General features: G+C 36.7%; 1 protein-coding gene and 1 long non-coding RNA gene across 4 annotated transcripts in view; one reads left to right on the forward strand and one right to left on the reverse strand.

Annotated features, from left to right (window-relative positions):
* Window positions 1-24750, reverse strand: part of LOC103911182 (uncharacterized) — a 32528-nt gene that overhangs the window by 5660 nt on the left and 2118 nt on the right. For all 3 annotated transcript variants that reach the window (XR_015493319.2, XR_015493317.2, XR_015493318.2), the window contains 3 exons: window positions 9075-9157; window positions 4963-5063; window positions 923-990 (listed from right to left, as the gene is read on the reverse strand). This is a non-coding gene — a long non-coding RNA (uncharacterized LOC103911182). The remainder of the gene's footprint in view (window positions 1-922; window positions 991-4962; window positions 5064-9074; window positions 9158-24750) is intronic.
* Window positions 4981-24750, forward strand: part of stk24b (serine/threonine kinase 24b (STE20 homolog, yeast)) — an 835587-nt gene continuing 815817 nt past the window's right edge. Inside the window, 1 exon segment of the mRNA NM_213477.1 lies at window positions 4981-5094. Coding sequence (NP_998642.1) covers window positions 5089-5094 — 6 coding nt within the window. The 5' untranslated portion in view covers window positions 4981-5088.

The following is a 24750-nucleotide window of genomic DNA, read 5'->3' on the forward strand; positions in this document are numbered from 1 at the left end:
ACTGTCGCCTCACAGCAAGAAGGTCGGTGGTTCCGGCTGGGCCAATAGGCATTTCCGTGTGGAGTTTGCATGTTCTCCCCGTGTTTGTGTGGGTTTCCTCTGGGCGCTCCCCACAGTACAAAGATATGTGCTATAAGTGAATTGAATAAACTAAATTGGCCATATTGTATGAGTGTGTGAGTGAATGCCCATTTATCTCATCTAACGGCTGGGTTGCGGTTGGAAGGGCATCCGCTGCGTAAAACATATGATGGAATAGTTGGCAGTTCATTCCGCTGTGGCGACCCCTGATAATTAGGGGCCTAAGCCAAAGGAAAATGAATGAATGAATGAATGAATGTTTTATTATTTTCATAAACATAAAGGCGCATAACTTTTTGTTAATAATGTTTTATTTAACTTTTTATTTGTGCACCATTGAAGATTAGCAATCATTTAAGTTGAACATGCATGTCTTCTTCACGTCTATGTTCAAAGAGTGTGACAGTGAAGGTGTTAAAATGCAGAGTTCAATTTTTCAAAGACTCATTATTCAATTCGAAAGCGTGAATAAACGTATAACACTTATAAATTGAGAGAAACTAAACAACTAATAATTAACAGATATATTTTTTTAGAATGGAACATTACTTTTAGGAAAGTACCTGCGGGTATACAGTATCTTAAAAATAACCTGCTTTTTTTCTTTCCCATTAAAGCATATTAACCTATTCTAGTACACCCAAAATAATGACCTTTTAAAACGACATCAAATTGCTCCTTAAAGACGTGAGCGCAGGCATATTTAATCTCCATGCATTATTGTCTCCCTGCCTCTCTGCCCATTTATCTCATCTAACGGCTAGCGACGACCACACCCATCTCTCCAGCCATTAATCTGCATTTTGAATGGCACTGTAAATCAAACTGTAGCCCCGCTCACCTCCCAATCATCTGACTGAAGGATCCTCCTCCTAAACACCTCCTCCTCCTCCTTTATCCATCCCTGTGCTTCATGCCATGGGGGGTTGGTGAGTGTGCGGTCGCCATGGAAACATACAAATGAAATATGACAGAGTGGATGCCGTTAATTAATCTAAAAGAAATTAAATGGAGGGGAATCGAGCTTTGAAATGTGAGTGGAATTTAAGTAGTCACGTTCTGTAATAAGGTCATCTTCCGTAATAGATCAGTCCCACTGCATTAAATAAACAGCTGACCCTTGAGAGAGAGAGACTGACATGAACACAGTCATCTAAACAAAGTTGATTAGTCTGCATTCCCATGATGCCACCGCCAGCCTTTAAATAGATGCTGCCACATGAATGGGACAACATGGCAGAGACATTTAAATATGTGTTTTTATTATTACCATTTACGTAACGTCGCATGGTGTCCTACACGTGACGTACTAATTTGGTGCTGCTGGTTGCGAGGTGTCTGTAAGGCACTTAATTCTGTGAACTTTGGAGCTTTTGATGTCAGTATTGATTCTGCTACAAAGCAGTAAGACTCTTATCAGAACTCAAGCAGAGGATTGCTATAAGAGCCCATACTAAGAGTCTATCTGTGACTGATAGGAGCGGGATGGGGGTGGTTTTGTGCAAATCCTTGCAGGGCTTATATTGACAACTGAGCACATGAAATATAAAAAAAAGTGGACAACCACAATCTAAACCAGCAGAATATGCTTGTGTAGTACAGTTTTAGAAGTTTTGTGCTATTTTACAATCAATACTGTTGATATCGTTTGAATTGACAACAAACGCTCATTCGCTTGATGTGAATTAAAAGTACTAAATTAGGTTTTGGCTGTAGATGAAATGGCTGTAGGGAAAATTTGAAAGAAGTACACCTTTGCAAAGTTTATTTAAAAGAATAAACTTATACTAAGAGCGTGTGTCCACTTTAAACATGGGCCAGTGTAAGATATGGAGACGGTATGATAGTTGCAACCCAGGCTCATTCTGGAAACGTTGCCCTGCGGACGTTTCTGGAGACCGCAAAATACGTCCCGGAAGGCACGTATTTGCGCAGTTTTTGTTTTCACGAATCTGTTCGCGCCCACGATGTTCTCGCGTAAAAAGCCGCCAGAGGCCGCTGTTGAGCAACCGACTGACCGACTGACTGAATGAATAACTGAAGGACTGACTGGGTGGCTGGCCAATCGGCCGACCCAGCCACCCTCCTCCTCCTCCTTCTTCCCTAAACCCAAGCAACGATTTACAAAAGCTGTGCAGAAAAAGAAAAGCGCTAGTCTGATTTTGACCACGTTTTCGGATTTCACCGCATTCTCGCCCTGTTACGGACTCGTTTGCTTTATTTTTTGATTACAGGAACCGCTCTTCCGCGGACTGGAACACAGTCATCGAACGCGGCCGGCTCAACCTCCTCTGGGCCTCCGCTCCGCCGACGTAACACAACGAGCTAACCGCACAAACTGGTTGCAGCAGGAAAACCCTCCACATGGAGGAGTTGAGTCGTCAGCCCAGCCGGCGAGCACAAACAGCAGCGATGTCACACTGCCCCGTAGCGTTCGCTTGAAAAAACGAAATGCAGCCATACATAAAATCATACATACGTAACTCATGGTCTCCAGAAACGTCCGCAGGGCTACGTTTTCAAAATGAGCTTGTGTTAGATAACCTTATGGCCGGTTTCCACTGAGCAACAACACACAGCATACATTTAGGCCTTATTTGGGTTCAAAAACAACACGCAAAATATAGCCCACACAGTCAGTGCAAACCTCTCATCTGTGTCTTTAATAGGGATGCACCAATCACGATACTTGGATCAGATATTGGTAGGATACTGCATATTTGATACCAATCCAAACCCGATCTTGCGCGCGTGCTATATTTGTTGTAATTTATAAGCCAACAAAAGCCATTGAGGTAGCCTATTGAAAGGCACTAGAAAGTTGTCATGTATGCCTATACTATATCCCGAATGTTTTGAAGTCATTTTATAGTTTAATGTGAAGCACAGATTAATATTCACATGGTTAAATTCATGTTCAGCTCAGCGCTTCCCGCCGCTGCACTTGTCAATCATTCTCCATTCATTCACAATTCAAACTGCGCGTCACGTTAATGACAGCTCGAAAAACTTTTTTTAAGACTAATTGTTCCTGTTAATATAAGTAATCGATGGAGAAATGCTTTTAGTTTTGCATTAAATTGATTTATTTTGACTTGAAACATGGAGATCATTGCTGTTTTTAAATCATGTTGTGCAGACATGACATGCGCTGCTCCGTAAGATTATTCTTACAATAAGTTTCTCTTCTCTCATCCTTCCGACTGAGTTTATTCTTCCGAGGGGAATACTTTAAGTGGTGCAAATAGTTGGTAAAGCCTGGCTTATTTTGGTTAAAGTAGTTGATTAAATTAATAGGCTAAAAGTGAAACTGACGGCCCAGTGCATAGTAATTGTCATTAACAGAAAATTATATAGCCTAATATAGGCTACTCCAAAACTGTGAATATTTCACTGTTACTTTATATATATAAATTTTTTATTTAACAGACCTGTTTGTTAGTTTGTGCTTTGAAGCATACTAGCCTATAAGCGGACCTTGTTTTGAACTTCATCTCAACTTGTTTATTGTATAGATAACTGACCAACAAAAATACATTAAAATTACCAACAAATTATAGCAAACAAAATTTGTTTCAAAAAATAATTTTTCAGACAAAAAACATTATTTTTCAGACATGCTTTTAGTTTCTCCATTTCACTCGTGGCGAGTTTAGACGAGGAAATGTTTATTAAGTAAAACTCGCCTCAGAGGGTTTAGTTTAGTCTGCTTCAAACCTGCAGGAAAATATCAGACTTTGCTAAAAGGTTGGTTATTTTACCAACGATTAGGGTAGCCTATTACAGATTTTAAAGAACAATCTTAATATTAAAAAGGAAACATAAGCTGGACACAACAGATCATATCAATGTCATAATGAATGCTCAAATAATGTAGCCCATAGTTTATAGCAAGCATCATGTTTAGTTAGATTGTGCCATCTGTCATATACTGTACAGTAGGCCAATAGGTGTTTTGTTTTTTTTGTTTTTTTAGTAAAGAAGATTTAAGGTTATCACCAGAACTATAGAAACTGTATTTTGTTAATTATATATAATAAAACAAAGCAAAAACAAACAAAAAAAAATAAAAAAAAAATAAATAAAAAAACGGCACAGTTCTATAAACTCAGAGAATGGACTTGTGTTCTTGTGGAGACTGATCTTGCCAGTTGTCCTCGGAAGAACAAACTCGGGAGACCACAAGAACAGGTCCTGTCCTGGAAGAGGACGTGTCCTGTGGGAAATGAGATGCTGATGGTCACGTGACCTTTGCGCTTTTTTAATAGAAAAATTTAAACATTACAACATTCAAACAACGATTTATTTGCTTTTCCCCTTTTCAAAATATATACTATTTAAAACATTTAAATATACGTTGCACAATATAAATAAAACATTTTAATATGAATTTTAGCAAATAAACACCCTTAATGTGTTAAATTAACACTTAATGTGTTTAACCCTTTATTAAGATTTTCATGATAATGTTTATATTCACTGTTTCATTTAGGGAAACTCCTGAGATAAATAAGGGATATCTCTGAACTTTAATAACAAATCTAAATAAAATGCAGCGCTTCCCACCTCCAGTCGCAATGACTTCTGGGACTTCTATAGCAAGTTCGGTGCTCAAGTCTGCATTCGTGTGCCTCGATATCTAGAACACATCCGGGAAGTTTCACGCGTTCTTATAGTCTTGAGTATTGGAACTGAACTTAAGCAGCTGATGATGACGTTACACGAGAACATAAGGAAGCAAGACCGCTTAAGAACGTATATTGCGAAACAGCTAAAATCACCACACTCCCTCATCATCCACCACACACCACACCTATGAACCCTCACCTGATTACCAATCACCTGCACCTGCAATCACAACAACTCACTATAAATACTCACCTCACTCACTCAGTCTTCAGCTGGAACCAAAGACGCATAGTCCTCTCTCCTGAATTCTCCTGTGCTCCTCCATGGATGTTCTCCCTCCGACTGTCCTTCTCCTGCGAATGCAGATAAACCTGTTTAATGGAAGTGAGTATTCTTATGTTGGCGTTTAACCAAAGTAATGAGCTTATGCATTGAATTGGTTGTGTATGAGATCGCTCACTCTCTACAACATCATTCACCTGTTTAACCTAACCATTGTTGTTGCTACGTTTGAATAATCGCCCTTGAAATTTTATCATTCGTCTTCCTTGTGTGGCCGTGACACTTTTAGGGTATACTTTTGTAATTTTAAGGTTGAGTTGTGTACCTTTAAAGTACCCATTTGTACTTTTTAGGTAATAATAATACACTATAAACCCAAAAAGTGACAGTAACTCAAACTTTTTGAGGAAACTGATTGCAACAAACCATTTGAGTTAAAAAACTAATCCATATGCATACCGTGAACGTACTCCATTTAAGTTGAAGTAATGAGGTGTTTATTTAACTCATTACCTTCAACACAGAGTTCAAAACTCTTTTTAAATGAGTAGAATTAACTTTAAGTATATTTTGAGTTAACTACATTCACAACTGTCAATAATCAGTACGTTTTAATTTTCCTAAGACATTTATGATAGCCCTGATGTTTTGTCCTTTCTGCTTTTTGGACTGACAGGGTCTGATGTGTTCAATCTCATGGGACATTTAAATCCCACCTGGAGCTGAACTCCATCCGAGACAACAAAATTCACTGTGTGAAATCAGAGTAGTTCAGCCTTGAGGGGAGACTTTGGGAGTGTACAAACCATACACATATAAATAAGACTTTTATATTATTAATGTTTAATGATATTGCAGACCTACATGTGCTGTTTGCATCATTAATAATTAGTTCATGTATAGATTGCCATGCTATGAATAGTTTTGTTATCAACAGAGCCTAATACATGAAACTTTGTCCAAGATGGATTTCAAGAGCACAGTGGGATTTTGTTTTTGACCAGAAGAACACAAAATGTCCCACAGAGACCATGCATCAACACCTGCATGGCCATTAACCCATTCAATTAGCTTCCACCATGAGTGTTCTGCTAATTATCTAAATTGCATCTTTAATGATGTGAGTCCTTTAAAACAAGGAAGGTATATCTTCTGCAGCAAGCGACGAGCTATTAGTGAGGGGGTGTGTGTAAAAACTATATTGAAAACCATTTAAGAAATGATCATTAGCAAAGCAAACAGTGTTCAGCAACAGGCGAATACGCTCAATTATTACAATTGTGGTTAAACATATTGCAGATTTTTGAGTAAAAATATGTGGAATTAGAAAAACTTGCATGATTTAATTTGCTTTATTTAATTTAGCATTAAAGTATTTTTGAATGTCTCCTCCTATATGAAACATATTAAATTAATTTATAATGCCCATTTTGAGGGTCTACATAACAGCTGATATCCAGGCAAATGCATTATATTTATTTAATACAATTTTCCCCCCATACAGAAATTGTGCTAATGTGTTTAAATAAAATTTTTACATGAACAAATGTGGACGCATGTAGACAATGTAGACAAGGGATCTTTTTAATTAATTAATGAATTTTTTTAATTTAAAAGATTTACACATGATTGCATCTGAAATGAATTAGATTTTTCTGATTATTATTAAGGAGAACTATTAAGTGAGATGGGGAGACATACAGCATTGTAAGTCTAAAGTGTGTGTGTGTGTGTGTGCGTGCGTGCGTGCGTGCGTGTGTGTATATATCTCATTCATTTATTTATTCGTTTTCTTGTGGGCTTAGTCCCTTTATTAATCTGGGGTCGCCACAGCGGAATGAACCACCAACTTATCGAGCACATTTTTACGCAGCGGATGCCCTTCCAGCCGCAACCCATCTCTGGGAAACATCCACACACACATTCATACACTACGGACAATGTAGCCTACCCAATTCACCTGTACCGCATGTCTTTGGACTGTGGGGGAAACCGAAGCACCCGGAGGAAACCCATGTGAACGCAGGGAGAACACTCCACACAGAAACGCCAACTGAGCCGAGGCTCGAACCAGCGACATATATACATATATATATATATATATACATATATATATATATACATATATATATTTACAAATTTAAGTGGATTGAACATAAAACTATTAAGTTGTCCACAAAACGCTCAAGAATTGTGTTGTTTCTGCTTATTTTAAATAAGTAGTTTGAGTGTAGAAAAAAACATACTTTCATCTCTCTGACACTTTAACCGACACATGCACCAGACACTTCCTAACAATTACTCCATATCAAAAAATAATTGTGCTTTTATAAAGTGTGCGACACACAGGTAGGTGGGCTTGACAAACCACCTGTAGAAACACTTCTCTCTCCCTCTAAAAAAAAAAAAAACAGCACCTTTGTATAATTAGCACTTGTTGTGTGTATTGCCTCTCCTTCTTGAATCACTGAAGGCATAACGCTAAATGACTAAATGTAAATGCAAATCTTGAATGTTAACATTCAGAATGGTTAACATTGACTGGACTAATGCACAAATCCAGACAATATTATAATCATTTTATAGTTGGAATTAAGTTTGTGCCAACTAAAACTAATAATTAATGAATCATTTGGAAAAGAGCAATCGAGGGAACATAAAAAAAGTGTGTGGAACTAGATATTAAATAACAATTAGTTGTTTTTAACAGTGTATTCAATTTATCTTTTCTCGTAAATCTTTTTTCTACGACGTACAATTTCAAAGCAGCTTAACGTGAAGAAAAAGAGAGTAAAGTTTATAATAATTAAACATTCCAAAAATGTTGTAGTTCTAAATTAAAAGCACTTCAGTTTAGTATAAATGTCGCAACATTGTACAGCACTTTTTTTGTGTTTTAATTCAACAGGAATTAAACAAAATATTTGGAAAAACTTATCACTAAAATTAATTTTAACTATTAAAATTGTCCAGAAAAAATATATATGAGCGATTCCAGCGCTATGGATGTGTCATTTGCAGTTAAAACTCAAAATATAAATTCACATAGAAAGTTTATGTTAACATTATATTGAAACCTTTGTTTATATTTTCCAGAACTACTAACCACAGAGTTAAGGGACCAGAAAAATATCAATCTGTAAACATGTTTTGTACTTTAAGTGAGGAAAATGAACATGTGTTACAGATATGACAAGTCTAAGGGTTTACAGTATACAACATACTTTGTAGAAATTCTGCGAATTAAACTGCACAACCATAAAGAAACATTGATAATCAAAAGGATATGAGTTGGCTCTCTATCAAACAAAAATGATTGGTTTTATTTAATTTAATATTTTCAATTTATGAGAAAAAAAAGTGTCGTCATGTATGTGAAATCTCTCCATTATGGATGTGACAGATGTGAATTTGCCACTTGTGTGACTTTGATAAATCACATAGAATAGCTTAAACTGACAGATGCATTTGAGCATTTCTAAAGTACTGTAAAATACTTGCTTACCCAAAAAACCCAGAAATGGTTTCCATATTCTGGTGAAAACTTAATTTTTTTCATGGCAAGGTTGACATTTGCACGGTATTGCTCATATATAAAAAAAGATTATTGAAAACAAACAGTTTTTCATAGGACCCTAATTTTTTTTTCCTTTTACAGCTCCTTTATCTCTCTCTGCCTTGGATGATTTATTGATTATCTGATTTAAGGTTGACTATTTGTCAGTTTTCTCGTTTAAACAGTCTCTTTGCATAATTCCATCTCTATCAAAAGACAGATTGTCATAATTACAGCAGGAAGTTGCAAACTTGATCCATGATTGAGAAACCGAGCAATCTTGGATGGTTTGTAGTATTGAAAGGGTAGGCTGAATGTCCAGATGTGAGTACTGACAAAAAAAATCCTGGCAGATGTGCTCAAATGTAGATTCATTTCATAACACCTGTCTCGCTGGGTATTTATGCGGAACTGTGCCTCGACCTGCTTCATTGTAATGGAAAGTCTGGTAGAACTAGAGCAAACACAGTTTCACACCGTTTCTCCAATAAGACACGGACCACTGGGAATCAGACCCTCTGTTTACCTGTGCTGTGTCCCGTCATTATTCCACCCCATCAGTATTCAGAAAGCGACGCTCAGATTGCGAACAATATGACCCCATTCTGCCTAAAAAGAAGCACACAAAACATTACAACAATGTTGTAAACAAACAAAACATTGTAACAATGTTGCTAAGTATTGCATATTAGCAATGATGCATTATAGGCATCCTATAAATATCACAGGTTGGGAAATACTGGAGCTTCTTAACTTTTAAGAGAAATCCAGCAATCCAAACCCCTCAGTCCTGTTTTCTGTGCAAAAAAAAAATGACAAAGCACTCTGCAAATAGTGATTGAGCTCTTACCGAAAGGTCAGCAGTTCTTTTGATTTGTAAAGGATTCATTGAACATGATCGATTGGATTCATTAATGACACATATGAAGACAGACCAGATCAATCTAAATGGTAAACTGGCATCATTGTCATCATTTTGCAGCTCGACGCTCATAAAGCCTATTAATTTGTGCTCAGAAATGATCATATATCATTTAATGAAGATAGCATGCTGCTTTCGCATGACATCAACTATCAGTCACTGTTCGACACTGTTTGTAGACAGAAACTCATTTGTAGTATCATGCTGCTGGACAAACACGGCATTTTTCAATCTGGCAAGACATTTAAAACATGGTAAAAATTACTCTTATGAAATTGTTTCAGGGTGTCTGCAGGTTTCAAGTAAAATGTAAGACTTTTAAGGAGTTTTAAAGAGCATTATGAATGACATTTTAGACTTTTAGACCAGGCTAAATGCTAAGGATTGTTTTAAATATGCGAGTTGGAACATATTTTGACTTGCTTTATCAAAAATGTTTATAATTTAATACATTTAATAACAGAACAATAACAATTTAATAATATGAAATATAAGTCAGGTCAGTATCCTCAGTGGTAAATAAATGGAGAATATTTAAACAAATGTTACTGTAAGAAAAGGAATTAAAACATGGTAAAAATTCTATTTTTAAATAAAAAGTTGGTCCCACTTTATATTAAGTGTCCTTAACTACTATTTACTTACATCAGAAAAATAAATACAATGTACTTACTGTGTTTATAATGTATTTGAGAACACTTGTGGTGCTTTTGAGTTGGGATAGAGGTTGGGTTATGGACAGGTTTGGTGGCATGGGTAGGTTTAAGGGTGGGTTAAGGTGTAAGGGATGGTAATTAATTCCTATGTAAGTACCTGTTAGTTAAGGCCACTTAATATTAAGTGGGACCAAAAAGTTTTACTGAGATTAGGATTGTTGGTGACTGTGAGTGTTAATAGACAGATTGGGTATATATATAAACAAAGAAAAATTAAGATCTGTTAATAAGATTTAAGACCTACAACACAATATTTTGGTAAATTTAAGACTTTTTAAAGACTAAAAATTAGCTTTTGAGATTTAGGACATTTTAAGACTTTTTAAGACCCCACAGAAACCCTGTGATTTAATCAATCTTAAAGTTCATCATGAAATATGAGATTTTAAGCAGCCATTTATGCTTTTTGTAATCTCCTAAACCAAATCATTTGATGACTGCTGTTTGCAGGAAACAAAATCAGATGTTTATCCAATTAAATAATATTTAGAATGATTAAAAGTTGAATTTTGTGATACGGCATGGACATTCCCATGCTGTATCACTAAATTCAACTTTTAATCAAGCAATTTTTTACACAACCACTTTTGTTGATGCTCCAAATATTAGCGCTGTTATGATTCTTAAATTCTACATGATGAGATTTTCAGTGATCAGCAATTGAGTTATTTGCACCAGACGAAACAGGTCAGAAATTTAGATACAGCCATTCAGAAGCAAAGTTTATGCACTCACTCACAAAATGGTAAGGTTTATAATCTAATTCAGAGGTTCGCAATGTGGGGGTCGGGACCCCCCGAGGGGTCACAGGACATTGAATGGGGAGTCTCCTGGTGATTTCCAAAAATCTATTTATTTTTATTAAACCCAAGTTGATTATAGTTATACTGTATAGTTACTATAGTAGCTTAGTTCTATTGGACTGCAACCCCTGGGGTGAATACATTACATTAAAGACACAGCAGTAGCGTCAGATGCAGCAGATTGATTTTATAATACCAGGTTAAACTTTCTGCCACATTTACATCACTGACTGAAAATTAAGCAAAGAATAGACTTTGGTCTGTTGGTGTGTGCGCGCCATATATCTATATTTATAACCACCTCAGAGGATATTGGGGGTCGCGATTTACTGACATTGTCATTTTAGGGGTCGCGGGCTGAAAAGTTTGGGAAACCCTGCTTTAATAATACATATTAAACCTCTTTAACATTATTAAATGCACATGCTGAATCTCTGATATGTGTACACTGAGTCACAGTTCTAAAGTTCAATTTTAAACAGTTTATTTTATTTTCAACATCTGAGGTAAACTATCTGCTGCTGCTTTCAGTATATGGCAATAAATGTAATGCAAAATGGCATTCAAACTCATAATATTAGCATTTAACACTGAATAAAGCACATCATTGTCAAAATTGTCTGTTACTCAGCTGCAAGAAATAGAAACAGTTTCTAATATATCAAATTCAGGTGTTGGTTAGGACAAAAAACTCCATTTAATATGCTGAATACTCCCTATATTGTGTGCCGTTGCTTTTTTTTTTAGAACACGACTTAAATCAGCCTTTGGCTTGATTGTCAGACTCTATCCTCAATCTGGCAACTTGTGCTTGCGTTTGTTTTGATCCAGGAATGTAATACCTGTTTCAACCACTGGGTGTCAAACTTACATACTGCACCTTTAAGTAAGGTTATTTGTATTTTATTTTGTTTTATTCAACTGTAGATATATACGCTATTTTTGTGAGACCTATGAATAAATATGCAGTTGAAGTCAGAATTATTAGCCCCCCTTTTGTTTATTTTTTTTCCTTTTTTTAAATATTACCCAAATGATGTTTAACAGAGCAAGGAAATTTTCACTGTATGTCTGATCTTTTTTTCTGAAGAAAAGTCTTAATTGTTTTATTTCGGCTAGAATAAAAGCAGTTTAAAATTTTTTCGATAGTCTACAAAACAAGCCATCGTTATACAAAAACTTGCCTAATTACGCCAACCTGCCTAGTTAGCCTAATTAACCTAGTTAAGTCTTTAAATTTCACTTTAAGCTGTGTAGAAGTGTCTTGATATACAGTCAAATATTAATTTCTGTCATCATGGCAAAAATAAAATAAATGAGTTATTAGAAATGAGTTATTTAAACTATTATGTTTAGAAATGTGTTAAAAAAAATCTTCTGTCTGTGAAACTAAATTTTTTTGGGGGTGGAGGGATTGGGGGGGTATCCGCTGTGTAAAACATATGCTGTAAAAAGTTGACGGTTCATTCAGCTGTGGCGACCTTTGATAATCAGGGACTAAACAGAAGGGAAATGAATGAATAAATGAGTGAATATTCACACGGATGCCAATTGTATGGAAATGTATGATATTTTATTTTTTAAACAATAGTTTCACCACCCTTTTGCAGGGTATGAGCAAATCGTTTGAAAAGCTTGAATAAGGTCACACCAATTAGTTGAAACAAATTGAAATAGTTGCGAATTGTTGTACGACTTTGGAAAGTGCTGCCGGAATGTTATATCAGCATTCCTGAAAATGCAGCTTGATACATGATGTTGTGTGCTCAATTGTTTACATGCCATCATTAAAGCAATTTTGACTAGAATAATTGGCTTAACAGCACCCTAAACCAGAACTACAATTCCCAGTAGGCATGTTCGCCGCTTATTTACACAAGCTTAGACCAGTCTGCTTTGTGATTTAGATTAAAACGTGTCTCCCACATAGGGTGGAGGGGTGGGATGTTCTGAGAGCTTAATTAAGTCGTAGGACCCTGGCAATGACGAATGCCTCTTAACATGAGCAGGCTACGACACCGGTAGTGCTGCCCTTTATAGCTGCGCATCTTCTTTTGAGCAAAATACCACTATAGCATCTACAGCTTTTACTCCTGGATGGTGTCTCGCGCACAATCAAAATGTGATGAATAATGCCAGTTGCCTTCGAGTCAGAGATTCTGTGTCCATTTTCTCAGAGCATGACAGAGCGATACAGCGGGCCTGCGAGGTCTTGCTAGATCCTCGGCTCTTTTGGTGTTTCCTAGCATCGGTCTATTCATCACCATCGCGGGTCTCTTGTTCTGCTCTGTGTCTTCCTTCATCACTGCAGCTAATTAAAGAGCTCGGAGGTCTGCTACTGTTTCCACTGCCTTGTATTACCATTAATTACAATGACATCTCAGATCCGCGGCATAGCAGCACAGTGATTCATGGCGCGCCGGGTCGGAGTAAGAGACTTATCTCACACACTCACACGGACTCCTGTACATATGCATGGATGCGCTCACATATGCACGCACACACAAACGTAATAAATTAGGCTCGACTGAAGACTGATGGCCCACAATGTAATAGCCATAGATCAATTAAGCAAACGGCAAGCTGAGAAAGGGAGGGCTAATCTCTGGAAAGTATATATATATAAAGAATTGGGGTTTATTCTAAAGGAGATACTGGATTTTTGAGGCCAAGCAAACAAATTAAGATGTTAATGAATCGAAAAATGTGTTATTGTGATTCTGTGGAATTGCGTAACATCGTAAATCGCACACTTTTACAAATAAAGGAAGCTGGCACTGTCACAAAAATAAAGCTTCCAATCTTCACTGTAAAGAAATGCAGGGTTCCACACAATTCGTACATGTTGTCCTAATTCTTTCAATTCACTTCATCTTTATCTATATACTGTAGCACTTTTACAATGTAGATTGTGTCAAAGCAGCTTAACAGAAATTCATTCATTCATTCATTCATTTTTTTTGTCAGCTTAGTCCCTTTATTAATTCGGGGTCACCACAGCGGAATGAACCGCCAACTTATCCAGGAAGTTTTTACGCAGAGGATGCCCTTCCAGCCGCAACCCATCTCTGGGAAAGATCCACACACGCATTCACACACACACTCATACACTACGGACAATTTAGCCTGCCCAATTCACCTGTACCGCATGTCTTTGGACTGTGAAGGAAACCGGAGCACCCGGAGGAAACCCACGCGAACGCAGGGAGAACATGCAAACTCCACACAGAAACGCCAACTGAGCCGAGGCTCGAACCAACGACCCAGCGACCTTCTTGATGTGAGGCGACAGCACTACCTACTGCGCCACTGCTTTGCCCCTTAACAGAAATGTTCTAGAAAATTGAAACTGTGTCAGTCCAGTTTTCAGAGTTAAAGTTCAGTTCAGTTCAGTGTGGTTTAAATTTCACTGCTGAAAGTCCAAACACTGAAGAGAAAATCCATCGATGCGCAGCTCTAAAGCCCTAAACCAAGCAAGCTAGTGGCGACAGTGGCATGAAACAAACTTCACCAATTGACGAAAGTGAAGGAAAAAACCTTGAGAGAAAGCAGGCTCAGTTGGGGGACATTTCTCCTCTGGCCAAACTTCTTGTGCAGAGCTGCAGTCTAGGCAATAGGCTGGAGAACGCTGGATGTCCATTGCGGAAAAGCTGCAGGTGCGAGTAGGTCACCCGCAGGTGTTCAGGCTGGACCACGGGATCAATGCAGGGACTCGCCTGTCACTTTCGATTAAGTTAACATAATTGTTTTCACAAATTTAAGTGGATTAAACATAAAAAAAATTTAAGTTGTGCCAAAAAAAATTTACATTGTGCCAAAAATGTAAACCAGATTAGGACTGTGCATAATATATTGTATAGAAATGGTGCAGTGGGGCGGGGGAGACGCTGTTGTAGCAAAGATGATTTGTCTCTATTTTTCAAATATTTTTGAAATTGTTGTTTTATTGGCTAAATGTTAATAATAAGATCTGAACAACAACAACAACAACAAAAAATAGTTATTAAAACTATTATGTTTAGAAATGTGTTGAAAAAAAAACTTCTTTCCATTAAACAGAAATTGTGGGAAATAATACACAAGGGGGCTAATAATTCTGACTTCAACTGTACCTAAAAGTACCAAATATAGCTACCACCTCAGTGACAGCTCTCGTATCTTTATTACTAAGAGTGGAGCTGCTTTCATCAAGGATGTGGTTGAAGGTTTTATTTTATAGTGTATTTTACTGCTGGTGGGACGCTGTAAGCTGGAAAGGTGACAGAATATTGAGTGTGATCTTCCTGTGACTGAGGTCAGTCTGTGTTTCACTTCTGGGTCACAGAACTGATAGGGGACACACATCAAAGTACGAGCTCAAAGTAAAAGACTCAACATCTGCTGTATGTTTCAGACTCTCTAAGGTACAAAGATATGATATACACACGCACACACTCACACACTATTCTATCCCCTACTCCTAAACCCAACCCCAGCATAACACAGCATGCATTCCCTTTATTTATTCATTTTCCTTCAGCTTAGTCGCTTTATTCATCTGGGGTCACCACAGCGGAATGAACCACCAAGTTATCCAGCGTATGTTTTATGTAGCGGATGCCCTTCCAGCTGCAGCCCAGTACTAGAAAACATCCATACACACTCATTCACACACAAACACTACGGCCAATTTAGTTTATTCAATTTACCTATAGCGCATGTACAGGTGCATTAAGGGTACAGGACTGGGGAAACCAGTGTACCCGGAGTAAACCCATGCCAACATGGGGAGAACATGCAAACTCCACCCAGAAAGGCCGACTGACCCGGCCAGGGCTCGAACCAGCAACCTTTTTGGAGGCACTGTGAGGCGATCGTGCTACCCACTGCACCACCGTGCCGCACCACAGCCTGCATTTTTACCTTTATTAAATTTTTTACTTTTATTAAATCTTTTATTTATTTATTTTTGTGATTTATGAACCGTTTTATGTAAGGGGGCCTAAAAAAAACAAAACACAAAATGCTCCCAAAAGCTCAAAATTAACCGGTATTGCTATACTTGAGGGGGTCCCCACAACATGAGGAATACAAGGTGCACACACACCAGGTTTCAGTGAATTGTGTGGACTTTCCATACTCCATGTTTTTTCTATACCCGAAGCCAACCTTAACACTAAACCCAACCCTAACTGCAACCTATTTCCGTTTTTACACTTTCCGATAAAGATACTTCATTTTTTTATAAATAATATCTTGCAGACCAATCTTTTGATTTTGTTGATCAATACATCCATAGCCAAATATCGCTGTTAATCTATTCTTAAAGTTGGTTTGGGAGCTGGGTCTATTCTACGCAAGCTACAGTATATAATGATTTTCCCCTTGCTATTTTAGTGTGGATGTATACCAGACCGGTGAGCCACCTGACAAAAAAGTGCCATGAATCAAATCAGCGGGATGCTATTCTGGTTCTTTCACTTACTTTGAAGAAACTACTGACTAAGTTCACGTGGACATCTGTAATCTAGTTATTTGCCTTAATAAACAATAATACTATTAAGGTGTTTACTTGAAGAGCTTTCAAGTAAGAGATTCCTGTAATTTTGGGTGACTTTAACTGCAGTTCCGCAGTTACACTTTCACTCATGAACATTTCATTCATGCCCCTGTGAAAAACTGGGGTATTAGGGCGTACTCACAATATGCTATACGAACCATGCCCAGGCTCGTTTCCCGGATTGTTTGAGAAGTGTGAGTGCTCTGAATCGGGCTCAGGCATGGTTCACTTGTCCAGGAACTGAATATGAGACGTGACTTTTACAGGACCGTTTCATATGGATTAATTAATCATTCTTACTGTTCAATGAATGCAAATTGTCGTATTTTATTTAAGACGCAAACCCCACACTGCATGACAGATGCACCTTCAGCAAACCTCCTAATTCCTGCAGCACGAGGACTTTATGATTGTTTATGAGCGTCAAAAGTGGCTGATCTGTTTAGCGAAATATTTGACTGTGTGTCACTGCATTCCGAACGACTCCAATGAAAAATCTAAACAAATCTCCACCGTGCTGGGTGAGAGCGCTTACTTGCCGTCGGGGGAGATGGGAGGGAGGACAAGCGTGCTTTGGCCCAGTTCAAGGCAACTGTACATAGTGTGAGTATGCCCTTAGACACAAATAAGAAGTAAGGACTGGTGAGAGTGTTATGCAACTTAATAACGCATGCCGAATAAAAAAAAAAAAAAAAACAGCATTTTGATATGTGTGTGTGTGTGTGTTGTCCTTTACTGAGAGCCGCCTGTGTGGATCTTGTTGGAAAATATGGCGAAAAGTCCTAGATGATGGTAATAGTTTGATCGCGGTGTTTATTTCAATAATTCCACTACTAATGCAATTAACTACAGTTGTAAAAATACTGCAATATATTTAAATAACAGTTTTTTTTGTCCAAAAAACTAAACTTTTCTGAAGTTAACTAATAATGCATTATTTCTTTAAAAAACTGCAGTATTGTATTGTATTTATTGTATTGCCTTTTTGTTACAGTTAAAAAATAGTTTGACAAGTAGAAAATGTTAATAGGCCAATGACATCGTCACACTGAAATAGTATATATAGGTAAAATATGCTTTTCCTATATTTGTAAGATTAAAAAAGCTCTTTTGCAGAAGAATGTTGCATCAAAAGCAAATCCAATAGCGTATTGGAATAAATTTATGATTGATGTTGACTGAAAAAAAGTTTGACTTCTGTCTAATCACTATCTCTTAACAAACAAGGTTAAAGAGATTTCATTTAAACTCCTTTTTTTTTTTTGGCCGAAATGTAATCGACTTTATTGCTGTCAATATTGATGAAAATATTTCTTTACATTGGAAAAATGATGTTTTTTTCTGAATTTTTGATAATTCTAAAGACAAAAAGACCCGTGCATTTTTTTTTATTATTTCTTTATTTTAATGGCCAAATTTAAAACTCATAAATTAAATCTTTCAGGTACAAATCCAAGTTTCATTGCATTTAAAAATCATTATCATTATAAAGAATCATTATATTGAGTCCGCATTACTCAAAAAGCTATGTGAATTGTGTAAGCCTGTATATCATTTAATGTATTGGTATTGTTTATGTCTCCCTCAGCTTTTGAAATTTTCTTAACATTTGTTGTACTTGACTTGTATTGTATTTTTGGTCATTGTTCAGTTAAATAAATACCGTTTGAAAAACAAAGAATTTTACCTTTTTTATAATTCAAGAAACGGATAATAACTTATGGTCTCATAACATGCTCTTTTTCCAAATATATGCCTTTCCATTCATAAAATATTATAATACAAAAATACGCACACATATAAAATAAAAACATCTCTGTTTCTATACCTTATCACAGGCTGTGCACTGTGATCAACATCTGCTGTCTTCATGCAGGGAAGTGTCCCCTCCTGCTGCCATTCTGAAACATAATTAACCTCTGATACCCATTCTGTTGTCTGCCATGCCTGAGAATGAGTCTAAAATTGAACTGTATAGATGTCCCTAATCTAATAGACCCATGATCACGCTTAAATGCGGCCATTTTCTTGAAATGAACAATGTCACTGTCACACAAAAAGGGGGTGAATCTTGAGTCTATGGGTGTGCGTGAGAGGAAAATTGCAGAGAAAAAGGGGGGAATGGTAGCATTTTGCTCAGGTCTAAGAATAGATAAGCAGCGCCCAGGGAATCAGTCAGTAAACATTGGCGGTGATTGACATGACACCCCAGCCTGTAGGAAACTTTACATTTTATTATCGTTCTGTAAAACCGCAATGTACAGATCCACACGCCGGTTTGTCGGCGTGTGTGGGAGGTTTATGGGTCGAGGGTGGTGCACTTCAAGCCTGTTTTCATCGGCCCTCACTAAATATCCACCCAATTTTCACAGGTCTGCCGGGGCTTTGAAGAAAATTGAGCAGATTTGCGATGAAGAGCCCCTCTGGAGGAATTTGAGAGTGTTTGAGGATTAGGAGGTTTTTATTCTCAGCATAAGGTCCGGTTGAAGAAGTATCTGATGCCTCAGGAGGTGAAGCTCAACCGAGCATTCCAGTAAATAGAGATTGCCGAGATAAAGAGTTGAACTGACAAGCTTATGGACTTGCGAGTTGGCTTGCAGTTTAGCTTTTATGCAAAGCAAATATGAAATATTCTGAGGGATGTTTTCGTCCTCTCATGTGTTAATCCAGATTTAATCCAATAATAATCAAGACGCCAGTAAGTGTGTTCGTTGATAATAAGAAATGCTAGCGTATACCTGTTTGAAATAAATTGTCATTATGACTTAAAATGATGTAGGGTTGCTCAAAATAATCTCAGAAGGCTCATCTGTAAAGACTGGCAGCACACATTCAAAATTAAAGCACTGTCGACATCTTGTGGTAATTGAGAGTATTGCAAGTTTAAAGTGTTTTTTTGCTTTGCGGCCAAAAGGTGTCGCTAGAACGCAATGTGGTTAAAGAAGTGGTCCACTATGATATCATATCTTAAACTTTAGTTGATGTGTAATGTAGCTGTGTGAAGATAAACATCTCTGATTGCAATACGGTCAAAGTTGAATGCAAAGGGAGGCATTGGCTTCTACAGAGTTAGCTAATAGTTACAGCAGATGAAGTTTGGGGACAGCAAAAATACATATTCATTGCAGAATTTGTTGATAGTAAAGATTTTGTTTTGAGCACTGTTGGATAATTAGATTAAATTTGATATTAGAAAATAATTATTTAGAAATAGTTTAAAGTAAATCCATTGGTAAGTAAGTAAAATATTAATATTTACTTGGTTGATTAGTTATGTTAACTTACTCTCAGGCACATCTATGTTGAAAGTGATTTTTTTCTTCAGTAAATTATCCTACCCTTTTTAACATGTACACTAATAATTGTTGTATACAAAAGTATTTTCATTATTCATTTTTTCATACTGTGTAAAACACTGTCAGTATAGAAATGTTACAATTGTTTGATTTTAATAACTGATGTAAATCTGGTCATGACATTATAAACTGTAGTTGTAAAGTGCATCCAGAAAGTATTCAAAGTGCTTATTCCACATTTTTATGTTACAGCCAAAAGGGTTTAAATTAATTGATTTTCTCAAAATTCTGAGACAATGTGAGAAAGATTTTTTGAAATTGTTGCAAATTTATAAAAAAATAAAAAAGCTGAAAAATCACATGTACATATATATTCACAGCCTTTGCTCAATACTTTGTTGATGCATCAATGGCAGCAATTACAGCCTTAAGTCTTTTTGAATATGATGCCACAAGCTTTGCACACCTGTCTTGGGAATTTTTGCCCATTCCTCTTTGCAGTAACTCTCACGCTCTATCAGGTTCGATGGGAAGCGACGGTGTACTTTCAGATCTCTCCAGAGATGTTGAATAGGATTTAGCTCTGGGCTCTGGCTGGGCCACTCAAAGACATTCACTGAGTTGTTGTGAAGCCACTCCATTGATATTCTGGCGGTGTGCTTTGGGTCATTGTCATACTGGAAGATGAACCTTCGCCCCAGCCTGAGGTCAAGAGCACTCTGAAGCAGGTTTTCACTCAGGATGTCTGCATTCATCTTTCCCTCTATCCTGACTAGTCTTCCAGTTCCTGCTGCTGAAAAACATCCGCACAGCATGATGCTGCCACTGTAGGGATGAAATTAGCCTGGTAATGAACGGTGCCTAGTTTTCTCCAAATTTAATGCCTGGCATTCACTCCACAGAGTTTAATTTTCGTCTCATCAGACCAGAGAATTTTGTTTCAGATGCCTTTTGGCAAATACCAGGTGGGCTGCTATGTGGCCTTTACTAGCCACTCTCCCATACAGGCCTGATTAGTGGATTGCTGCACATATGGTTGTCCTTCTGTAAGGTTATCCTCCCTCCACCGAAGAAAACTTTAGCTCAAACAGAGTGACCATTGGGACCCAAGGACCTTGACAGGTTTATGCCTTTTCAAATCATGTTCAATTAACTGAATTTACCATAGCTGAACTTCAATTAAGCTGCTGAAACATTTCAAGAATGATCAGTGGAAACAGAATGTACCTGAGCTCAATTTATTGCTTCATGGCAAAGGCTGTGCATACTTATGTGATTTTTCAGGTTTTTATTTTTAAAAAATTTGCAACAATTTAAAAAAACTCTTTTTTCACATTGTCATTATGGGATATTGTGCGTAGAATTTTGAGAAAATAAATAAATTTAATCCATTATGGCATAAGGCTGTAATATAAAAAAAAATGTGGAAAAATTAAGCCGCATGCACTGTATAGTTGTGGATAAATAAAGAATTTCTTTTAATAGTAAGATATCAAATAAGGCAAAGGTGCTTAAAGTAGGGCCCACGGGCCAAAGATGGCCCATGGAAACATTTGGTTTAGCGCACCATCCCATCTGAAAAGAGAGGGAAAATAATGGGTAATTTGTTGGGGCGAACGCCTTAGACTGAATTTGTCATTTAAAATTTAACGTAACCTTTAGTTTCTTTGTTTAATTGGGGAGCAAATAAATATTGTCAGTTGACAGCTCGACTAGTGTATTCAGCATTGATCTCCATTGTGTTATAAATAATATTGTTTATGTTTTTACTATAATAAGTTCATTAAAAAATATCAAAAACTGATTGTGCATCATTAAATATGTTTTAAAGCAACGCTTTCTAGTTATTTTTAAACATTGGCAAATATGGCATTTTTAATATAAAACAGTTTGGTATATTTACCTTTGGCCCACAGCCTTCACTCAAGTTTTGTTTTTGGCCCTTTATGAGAAAAAGTTTGGGCACCCCTGAATTAGGTTGATATCAGGCAAATTGGGCAATCAGGTAAAACGGGCCATTTAAAGTTCGAGTGTCTTATCGCTTAAAAAGTTAACAGCCAATAACTGCAAGGAATTACAAACTGTTGCCATAACAGTACTTGACATTTAGAAAATGATTTATTTATTTTTTTGGTCTGAGGTTGTGGATGAGGAGCCTCATCTTGAGGCTGTTCCATAAAAAAGCAAGGCGAGTGTCCCGACACATCCAATCTTCTCAATACAGCAATTAGGTTGACAAATCAATACCAAATCCAAAACTCATTTAGAAATAATAATTCAAAACCCATGTCTTGATTCCCTCTGTGAAATAAAATAATGATTTGGCTAAATCAACCAGACTTTTATATGACACAAAACTGACCCAATTTACCGGAATGTGTAAAGGAGTCATTAGTTCAAGTTAAAATGGGCCACCTTCTGTGAAATTCTTGTGGTTCCTTTTCTAAAAACAACTTATAATATTGATATTTTCTATTATAAAATTTACAGAGGCTCAGTGGTTAGCACTGTCACCTCACAGCAAAAAGGTTCGAGTCCCGGCTTGGTCAGTTGGCATTTCCCTGTGGAGTTTGCATGTCGCGTGATCGCGTGAGTTTCCTCCGGGTGCTCTGGTTTCTTCCACAGTCCAAAGACATGTGCTATGGGTGAATTCATTGAACTAAATTGTCCGTAGTGTATGTTTGTGAATGAGTGTGTATGGATGTTTTCCAGTACTGGGTTGTAGCTGGAAGGGCATCCGCTGTGTAAAACATATGTTGAATAAGTTGGTGTTTCATTCCGCTGTGGCGACCCCATTAATAAAGGGACTAAGCTGAAGGAAAATGAATGAATAATGAATGAATATTATGAAATTTGTGACATAGCTTTTTCACATTTTACATTCAAAATGTCTATGTGATGTGTGTTTATGTGCGCTCAACTGTTTGTGTATGCATGATATTGAGACATACTGCATAATAAGCTGTATTTGTGCACACATGGGCACACAATCACTGAACAGAGAAAGAGTGCAAGATACATTTAGATGTGATAGGTGTTGATGTAAAGTATGGCCTAATGTTAAACTATTTATGCTATTTAAAAAAACAGAAAGGAAAGAGGAGGATCAGAAAGGAATATAAAGGAGATAAAACGTATGTTTGAAAGGGATGGGGCAAAAAAAAATATCCCATCAAGGTTTACCATACGCTCTATGGGTATTTAATATAATTCACAAGCATTTAAAGTACTTCAGATTGGTGTTAAATGCATAAAAATTTGCATTGCAGACAGGATAATTTTTGCTGAACACTTCTATCTCAAAAATATGGGTCAGAGAAGGTTTAAAGATTTTGTACTCTGTCAAAATAGTTGGGTTAAAAATACCCCACCATATAACCCAGCACCTTCCCAACTATAGGTTATTTTAACCCAATGCATTGGGTTATTTTGATTAAATGTTATTTTTTTCCATCCTGGTGTTATATTACTATTACTTGTACTACTATCAATTTTATAATTATGGCTGTGTATAAAAATAATGTCTCTGCTTTGTCCTAAAGGTGAGAATGACGGCCGAATATACAAAATATGTGTGTCATTTCTTCAAAAAAAAAAAAAAAAACTTTAGAGATGAACATGTGAGGTAGAGAAAGCGTTTTATCCATTTAATACAGATCGCCTATGAAGTGCACATTTGTATCATCAATAATTAAGAGTGCTGGTGAAACGGATATAAAAAACACGACTCTGAGAGGTAATTTGATAAAACAAAAACAATATTATTATACCTTAACTTTTATAACGTCAAAACAAAATGAAGCACGCATATTAATACAGCTGTTCTGTGTCAGTTAAATCAGTTGAATGTTGAAATTCAAATTTTTAACCCAACTGGATGAGTTGTAATATAAATTACCAAATAAAGGTTAAAATAACCCAACAAAGCACCAAATATTTAACCCAACTGGTTGAGTTATTAATAAATAACATAAGAAAGGTTAAAAATAACCCAACAAAGCACCAAATATGCTTAACTCAACCATTGAGTTAAATAAATAACTCAACGTATTTTAGTGTGTAATAAAGGGACTAAGCCGAAAAGAAAATGAATGAATAAATAAATGGTTCAGTTATCAATAAATAACCTAATAAAGGTAAAAAATAACCCAACAAAGCACCAAATATTCAACCCAACTGGTTGAGTTATTAATAAATAATCTATTAAAGGTTAAAAATAACTCAACAAAGCACAAAATATGCTTAACTCAACTATTGGGTTAAATAAATAACTCAACGTTCTTTAGGGTGTAGGGTCTAAACAATTCTATTTTACAGTATCCATTAAGTGATATGGGAGTATAGTGATATTTAAAACACACAATTTATGAATTTATGAACAGTATGGCTTTTTAATGAACTACTAACGGACTCTGGCAGTCTAAGGCAGGGGTTCTTTAACTTTTTAGCCCGCTACCCCTAAAATAACTCCAGTGACTCACGACCCCCACTATGCTCAGAGGTGGTTATAAACATAGAAATATTGCAGACAATGGTGCACACACACCCATAGGAATTATATAAACAGGAGAATATTGGCAACACAAAAAAGGGCAACAGTCTAACAACAATATAATTTTTTATAATCATTATTCATTTAATAGGGCTGCATGGTGGCGCAGTGGGTAGCATGATTGCCTCACAGCAAGGTGGGTTTCCTCTGGGTGCTCTAGTTTCCCCCATAGGTCCAAATACATGAGCTATAGGCAAATTGTCCGTAGTGTATCTGTGTGAATGAGTGTGTATGACTGTTTCTCAGTGATGGGTTACAGCTGAAAGGGCATCCACTGTAAAACATATGCTGGATAAGTTGGTGGTTCATTATGCTGTGGCGACCCCAGATTAATAAAGGGACTACGCTGAAAAGTAAATTAATGAATGAATATT

The sequence above is a fragment of the Danio rerio genome, chromosome 6, assembly GCF_052040795.2.
Source record: "Danio rerio strain M-AB ecotype USA chromosome 6, GRCz13ab, whole genome shotgun sequence".
NCBI classification, from domain to species: Eukaryota; Metazoa; Chordata; class Actinopteri; order Cypriniformes; family Danionidae; genus Danio; species Danio rerio.